The following is an 8,791-nucleotide window of genomic DNA, read 5'->3' on the forward strand; positions in this document are numbered from 1 at the left end:
GATTAGCTTTTATATATATATATATATATATATATATATATATATATATATTTATTTATTAATTCCTGAAATACTGAAATTAATTACTATATAAATCTTAAATTGTCCTAAAACTTATAATATTCAAACTGTTAATTTATTGTAAGACTTATTGTACTCAAACTAGTGATTTCTGAAAGATAAGCTCATGTTTAACCAATTGAATTACAATTTACATATTATTTTTTAATAATTAATATTAATATAATTAACATTCAAAGTCAATTTTGTATACATAAAAAATTATAATCATTAAATTCTAATATTAACATCCTCTTAAATTTAAGTTTAAATACTTATCTATATCCTACATTTTCAATTTCTAAAAATTAACCAACGTAGCTATTATTTTTCCATATTCATTTTTTTTTTCTATTCAGGATCTTTTTTATCTGGTAAGTTGTTGATTTCTTCAATCTTTATTGCCATCTTTTTTTCGAGCTCTTCAGTTTTTTGCATGACACTGTCCTAATCCTTTTCCCTGCAAATTTATTTTCTTTTTTGTCTTCTCACTTGTTGAATGTGACTTAATTGGGTTTCAATGTTTTCTCAAATTTGTATTTTCTTTTGATTTTACTATATATACAACTAGGTGTTTGGATTAAGATTCCCTCGATCACTATTAATTGTTCATCACGGCCACCAAATAACTATAAAAAAACTATTAAACAATCCTTTCAACTTCACAAGTAGCATTTTAGCATAAAAAATCATTTTAAAATTCAAATCAAATACAAATTTTAAAATTCTAGTTTTTAGATTCAAAATCTTCAGGCTTTGAAACATCAAATTTAGTAATGATTGGATCCAAGATATTTATGTATAAACTTAAGGTAGTAAAATTTTTCATTCGGTGGTGGTCTCATCATCAATAGTGACTAGATTTTAATAAAAAGGGTTCAAATGCAAACACTCCATGGTTCAATTATTAAAATCTAGAATATATATATAAAGGAGAGTCAATCAAATTAGTTAAATATAGTTCAAGGAGGTTTTGTGCATTTTAGCCAACTTTAAGCAAGAGTTTTTTCTTCAACTTGAGTTTCTCAATTTTAATTCTACCTGTCTCAGTTTCTTATGATTCCAAGAACACATATAATTGGTGGATGTCCAAATTGATTTTTGAGGGAAAATAAAGGTTTCTCATTAGAATTCTCCACCGATGGATAAGCACTATTAATAACAACATAGGTTCTTACTTATAGTGGAAGGCCAACAGGAACATTTACTTTATTTGTTACGGGTTGGAAAGCTCTTCTGTTCATTTCTGTTCATCATGATCTTGAAACTGAAAGAGATAACCAATAACTTTTATCAGCCTGCCGAGGAGTTGTGGTTGTGGGGCTCTATAGGTTTTAATTTGATGGCCCTAAACAAGCTGGACCATATTGTGACTGAGCTTTCATATAAAAGCCTTCACGGAAGTGCTAAAGGAGCATGAAAAGGAAGTGGCGTTTGGAGGCGCCAGTTATACTTAAAATGGCAGTAATGAGAAAAGTTGAAGCGCACAAGATATATCTTGTAATACATGTAGCGTGTGCCCTTCGGGAACGCATATTGATTTTATATAGCCATAGGATTTGATGCATGGTCTTGCAATCTTGTGAGAAACCATGTGGGTTCATCTATTATATTTGCTTTCGATCGGAGGTGATTTTTCAGGGAAACCTGGCTGCCAAGGTCTCGTCCCATGCTTGCTTTTGTTACTTCAATCATTCAGTGAATCGATATCCTTGGATGATTATGCAAAATATCATTAATTTCACTTTCGGGCCGCGTGTGAATATTAATTTTACTTGACAAAAATGTCACATACCCTTGTTTGATAAACAATGGTGCCGAATTAATTACACATCTTCAAAAATTAAAGCCCGGGATTCATTATTAAAGAAGCAATGATAGAGAGCACCATCAATTCGTAGAATCATCAACAGTGATGACAGCATTTAGCCAAGGAAATGGACACGGAGGCTTTCAAGTGACACTATAGATATGACAGGTTGCTCAAGAATGCCAATTGGCAAATTATAAATCTTACAAAAAATGAAAGCCCATGCGTGTAGAAAGAGCAAAGACCCCAGGACCAAGACACCCAGCACACCATATAGTGGCTGTACATCGATTTATAGATTGAGAGGATATTTGATAACAGGGTTGAAATTGTGTTTTTAAAAAATTATAATTATTTCTTTTATAATTTTAGATAATTTTAATGCAATGATATTAAAAATAATTTTTTAAAAATAAAAAAATATTATTTTAATATATTTTCAAAAAATAAACATTTTGAAACAGTAAAGAAGCATCATCATCAACAGTGGTGACACTATTCAACGAATGAATATAAAATGAAAGCATCCAATCAGAGTATTATGCGAAGCTTTAAGTGAAAACCTAACCCAGCGTGAACGCCCAAGGGAAGTACTGAAGTCAGAACTTGGGGATCCATTCCATCATCCATGACCAAGATAGCATAGCATCAGATGCCCACGTGGGGCAACTCAAGGCCCCACATTTTGACTGAGAAGTCTTTGTACTTAAGAGGGCCCCAGCACAAGATTATACTTTGAACTTTTGAACGAAAGATATGAAGATCAACGTGGCGGGAAGATAAGTGTTTCCTATTTCTATTGTCTATTGGTGGAGTCCAGTTGTACATTCTTCGTCTCTCCCCACTCCACAGTCCATTCTCCTATCCGTGTACAGTCAACCAACAAACACAATGTGATCGTATAACATATGTATAAACATGTGGCGCAGTATTATTATATTGTTTGTTGTTTATTTTTTTATTACTGGAAATTATTTCGGCTGAGGACCAACAATTTAAAATACATCAGATCATCTGTATTTAATGGTAAAATTTGGATTGAGATTCTTAGTTTAAACACACAAGTTTTTTTTACATTGAAGGGGTGTTTAAGATTGCAGTGTAGTGTATTTTTGAAAATAATTCTTATTTAAAAATATTAAAAAAACATCAATCTAATATTTTATAAATTAAAAATATATTTAAAAAACACATGAAAACAAAAGCCAATATATCTCATTCTAAATTAAGCTCATATATATATATAAAGAAACATAAAACTTCAAGTTCTAATCTCATATTTATAATTTACATATTTAAACCAAGTAAAACATGCATTTATTTATTTTTCCAATTATTATTGTTTTTTTTTGTCTCTTCCTGTCTGAATATTATATTAGAAAAATATTTTACACTGAAAACCCAACACATTCTTGAGAAAAAATATTTAATTATTTAGATTTCAATAAAAAAACAATAACGTGAAGACAGATTCACTTAGGAAGATACACGTGTCTGGGAAAATTCAAAACCATCTAACTAACGTATACTATAATGTAGAAAGTAATCTTCAAGGAAGAAAAATAAAGGGCTGTTTTCAATAGATGTGGCGCTCAGTGCTTCCGTCCAGGAAGCTTACATAAACACGTGGCAGAACCATAACACCCCAGTCACCTGGGACCATTCTCGATGGCTTCTCACATAGGCACGCGCCTACCAAAATTCCCTGCCGCCATACCTCTCTCTCTCTCTACACTATTTTTTTATCACGTTTACAGGCCTCTCTTTTATTCCTCTTGCACGTGCCAACTCCCCTCCTTATTTATCACAAACTTGAATTGCTGTTCTGGGGGTAAATTTGTCATGTCATGAAACCATCATATTTGCCATTTTCAATTAAAAATAAAACAGACTTTTGGCTTCAATATACAATGAACAACCCAAGGCGCTGGATCAGTGGTTCCTGTTAAAGAGTCTCTCCGAAGCTTACTAATTTAATTTGATGGTTGATATTTTTTCATAAATTAATCTTGATGGTGATATTGGTAATAGATATTAATAATGCCCAAGTGTTTGGATATTTTTTAACAGTATTAATCTAGTAAATAGGGTTTTTTTTTTTAGTTCATAGGGCTCAAAAATCAAACCAGGTTGCAGAAAGTAAGATCTTTAAAATTCTTATTTTAATATGAAAAACTCTAGCATGAAAAATCACATGAGAATTCCACCATGCTGTGAAGGCAAGAGCAAAAAAGAAAAAAAATAATAAGAAAATAAAATTAGTATATATCTAGAGTTGTAGCTAATTCTGCTCTTCCTACCTGCCAAAAGAAAGGCAAACGGAACAGGATTAAGGAATCAGGTGTCCGCTGAGTGGGTTCATATACATAGATTACATGGAATCAAATCACCATTAGATTATGTCCGGTTAAATGGGTTCTAAGCACTTTGTCCGTACAACGACAACCAAACAAGAAACGGGGTTATGGAATTGTATTTACATCTGATCATTAAAAAATGGAAGGTCTCTTTATTTATTTTATTAATAATAATAATAATTATGGAAGTACTACTTCCTAATGGCCAACTTAATTTAACCCACAAGCAAATGAATCCAATAACGCCACGTCTCAAAAAATTATTGCAACTTCACTTTTTGTAATCTAGAAACTTATGAATTTAATCTCGGTTCAGGCCCCATGGCCAAGGTTTCAAAAGTTGCATCACTAATCCAATAATATATTCGATAACTGTTAAAATAATGAAATGTAAGGAAAGATGGTGGAACCAATTATGCACCTCTTTATATTATACAATTGTCTAAAAACATGCTTCTGTAAGCAATCAATGGCGTTTGTAATGGCTGTTTAGAGAATTAACAGTGAAGTAGCAGATCTCGATTATGAACTCTTTTTTCTTACCATCTTAAGAACCCAGAAATGGTGAAAAAAGAGAGAGGTAAGTTAATGTTAAAGAATGAGATTAAGAAAACCTCAAATTACAAATTTCCCATGCACCGAAAAAAAAAATAACAACAAAGAAAAACAAAGCGAATAATCCACAATCATACCCTCTTTCTATCACAAATTCTACAAGAATCCTTGATTATTCTATAGCTAGCCATACTAGCCCCCATGATACTGTATTTTCTCTACATTTTAACCTTCACTCCCACCCATGATACATCTTTTCACATGTTGTTCATCTGCTGCTGTAAGAACCAAATATCCTCAGGATTCCACAAATTGTCCGATGTGTCCCCACTTTCCATTAGCCATTGATTGCTGTTGTGCTCCATAGCTTGGAAATCTAATCCTTGGTTAAAATAACCAGCGGGACTGATCAGGGACTCTGAGTAGCCAGATTGGAAATAATCCGGATTAGGGTTATGATTAACCGGGATATGGTAATAATCAGTAGTCAAGTCCGAAACAGGCGAAACTTGAGTAGCAAACGAGTCCGACGAGGCAGCAGTGCTAGAATTCTCCGGGGTGTAACTTGGTGTAACATGTGAGACACCAAAGTCATTGCCGATGACTCCATGTGGCATGACCAAGTTACCAGTGCCAACGCCATTATTATTGATCAAGTGGTGATTAGTGGAAGCAGCCGGGGAAGCAGATGTGGTAGTGCTGCTGCTGGTGGCTGCTGCCGCAGCTTGAATTCTTTCAATTAACCTAGGCATCCACAGGTATCTCATGGTGTCCTTGAATTGCTTGCTATTCACGTCGCATTTAAGTTGTTTTGCGTGCTTCTGTACTCGGGTTCTCCAATAATTCTTGATTTCATTGTCGGTTCTCCCTGGCAAGTGATGTGCAATTTTAGACCATCTGCAAATCGTTCAAAATTAAATAGCATGTTATTTGTGCCCGCTAGCGCTAAAAATTAAAGCTCATCAATAAGAACAGAAACATTTTCGTAATCTCATTTGCTAATTAATACTTAATGTTAGAGCTAGTGTGATTAATAAAGTAATACATACCGATTGCCCCATCGAGAATGAAGTTCAAGGATCATGAGTTGTTCTTCGAGAGTAATGTTTCCACGTCGAACATCAGGCCTTAGATAGTTGAGCCATCTTAACCTACAACTCTTTCCAGTTCTTTTGAGGCCTGTTTCATTGAATTGAGTTTTGGTAAAGTTATTAAGGGAACTGATAAATGCAAGAGAAAAGGGAGAATTTCCGCTCTATACTACTACTGGTACTACTTTTTTATAGTTGATGTGCTTTTTCACAAATTTTTTATTGAGTTGTTCTGATAAATATAAAGCTGTACGGCTAAAGAAAAATCATCTATGGCAATATTATTATCTCATTCCTGTAAAAATAATTCACGGCATCAAAATCCCACATAAGAACTTTCAGAGTTCTCATGATCAACAACAAGTATCAACTGAAAGGAAAGTTTAAGACTGTGCACCTCTTTTTAAAAAGAATATGTACACGGAAGGACCATTGAAGATCATGAAGATAGAAACATGACAATAACAAATTAAGACATGCTGGCCAAGTTGTTCTTTGGTTCTTTGCCATGTATTGGGTTTATAGATATTTTGACTGGAAAGAGAGTTCGAGACAGAGAGAAACTATAGTTTACCTGCACAGCGAGCCAGAGAATTCCAGCGTCCCTCGCCATGAGTAGCAATGTAATCGATAAGCTTGAAGTCTTCTTCAACAGTCCATGGACCTCTTCTTAAGTCAGCCATCATCTCTTCATCACTTTGTGTGGTGGAGGAGGAGCTGTTGCTGTTGCTGTTGCCTTCAGCATCCATCATCAATATGTATTTCCCTTAATCGGAGAACCACTTGATTGGAAGAAAAAAGGATTTTCAGAGAGATAGAGAGAGAAAGAGTTGGATTAATCAGGAAGATGGAGAAGGTGGGGGTTTTTATAGATGCGTAGATAGGTTTGAAATCAGAGAAAAAGCTAGCATGTGTGAGAGAGAAGAGAGCAAGCCGCTATAGGAGCTTTTGGGTTTGGAGGTTTAATTAACTCATAATATATTTAATTGACACTTGAGCTTGCTAGTTTAATTATGGCAGTAAGTGCCCCAGAGGCTGTGAAGTTTGACCCTTTGACTTTCTTGCCCTGTTTTGTTTGTGTGCCTGAATTTTATTTTTCCGAGTACTCTTCATTTTCAATGAATAAAAAATATATACGATCTACGGTACTGGTCTTCTTTCTGGAAACGCCGTTTGTTCTTAAAGCAAGAATCGACTTGTCCTTTTCTTCTTCCTTTTATTTTCTTTTTACTCTTTTTTTTTTTTTCTGGTTAGAAAATAAGGGAACTGTTTTTCAGCAATACTATACCCTCTATACGTGGATGCCACCCAAGTGGCCAGTTGTTGTAATTGGCTGCAAATTCTACATTTTACAACCTTCGTATAAACAAAAATGCCATCAGGGTCGTCAATGAAAAGTATCAAAACTGGCTTGTTCATCTATTTCACAAAGTTGACTATTTTTATCTCCTCGACAAACAAACGGGTAGGTGCTCTATTGCAGTTAAAACCTCACTTGGTTTTCAAAGTGAACATACAGGCGATGGTAGACTTTTTAGAATCACTTCCAGAATACATATAATTTATAATTTTATTATGTTAGTGTATGGCTAGCCATTTGACTTTTACTTTTTCACTGCTTTGAATTTTTTTATTAATAAAAAAATTAAATAATAAATTTTTAATTTTTTTCATATCAAAATATTTTTTAATAGTAAAAAATTATGCACTCATATAATTAAATAAATTAATAATTATTTATATAAATAAAAAAATTAAAATTATAAAACATATATAAATCAAGATATTTAATCTTACAATAAAGATCACTTAACCAGTTTTTTTTAATGAATTCGTTTGTTAAAATTATTTTTTATTAAATTAAATGATAATAAAAATCATCACGTATATAAAATTAATAGGGTAAAATAAAAGAAAAATGATAATATTGTTCAAGGTTACATATATTAGAAATATTATTTAAAATTATATTTTATTTTAAAAACAAATTTAATCTATATAAAATGCTAAAAAAAAGTATATATGAATCATATTAATCTCTTGAAAATTAAAAATACACAATATAATTTAAAAACAATCACTAATTAAAAAAGGTTAAATGAAAAATTAAGAGAATAAGTATTAAGTAAAATATAAATTAAAAAATTAAAAAAACACATATAAAAAGTATTAATTATAAACAAAAAATTAAAATAAAAAAGGTTAGGCACTTAGTACATAAATTAGCAGATAAAGAAAGGCCCACTTATGCAAGCTCTTATTTTTTAAAAAAGTTCATTTAAATAAAATAAACGATGCGTCGTCTGAAATTATCAAGTTTTAAGTGCAATGATGATTGAAAAATCAATATTTTTGTTTTTTAGCTTAAAAATCTAATTTTCAACCTATTTTTATCTTAAATATCTAGAAAATACCATAAATATTTTAATAAACTCATAAATGTCCATACCTCATAAATGTCCATACCAAACTTTTAAAAAAAAAACATGAAGTCATTTTAAAATAAAAACTCTTCCTAAATTTAGATGTGGTTATCTATAAGCCTAGCCTTCACTCACCATTATAGCGGCTAAAAAAATAAGATAATATTATTTTTGCATAAAAAACCTAATTTTTTTTGTCATTTCAATAAAAAATTATCTTATTAATTTTTTCAGAACACTGACAAATAAATCCTTTAGCTCAAGATACCTAAAAAAAGCTAATAAACTTGAAATTAATCATGGTCAGTTCTGGTTTCCCTAACTTGGATCTAATTTTTAAGAAACATTAAGGTTTTAAAAAATTATCATTAATTCCCTCTTATCATATAAAATAAACATTAAGAAAAACCATTTTAATAGTGAAAAATAACATGAGTATAATTTTTTCTTTTATCACTACAATGGAGTGACTGATTTCTCTATTATCTTTCTAAT

General features: G+C 31.6%; 1 protein-coding gene across 1 annotated transcript; it reads right to left on the reverse strand.

Moving 5' to 3' along the window:
• Nucleotides 1–4,792: 4,792 nt before the first annotated feature.
• On the reverse strand, nucleotides 4,793–6,879 carry MYB108 (myb domain protein 108). Its single transcript, XM_011012644.1, has 3 exons — nucleotides 6,448–6,879; nucleotides 5,832–5,961; nucleotides 4,793–5,679 (listed from the first exon to the last, which is right to left on the reverse strand). The coding sequence occupies exons 1-3, from the start codon at nucleotides 6,623–6,625 to the stop codon at nucleotides 5,040–5,042; spliced, it is 948 nt and encodes a 315-aa protein (XP_011010946.1). The 5' UTR covers nucleotides 6,626–6,879; the 3' UTR covers nucleotides 4,793–5,039.
• Nucleotides 6,880–8,791: the final 1,912 nt, after the last annotated feature.

Source organism: Populus euphratica, unplaced genomic scaffold (genome assembly GCF_000495115.2).
Source record: "Populus euphratica unplaced genomic scaffold, PopEup_1.0 scaffold5.1, whole genome shotgun sequence".
Lineage (NCBI taxonomy): Eukaryota > Viridiplantae > Streptophyta > Magnoliopsida > Malpighiales > Salicaceae > Populus > Populus euphratica.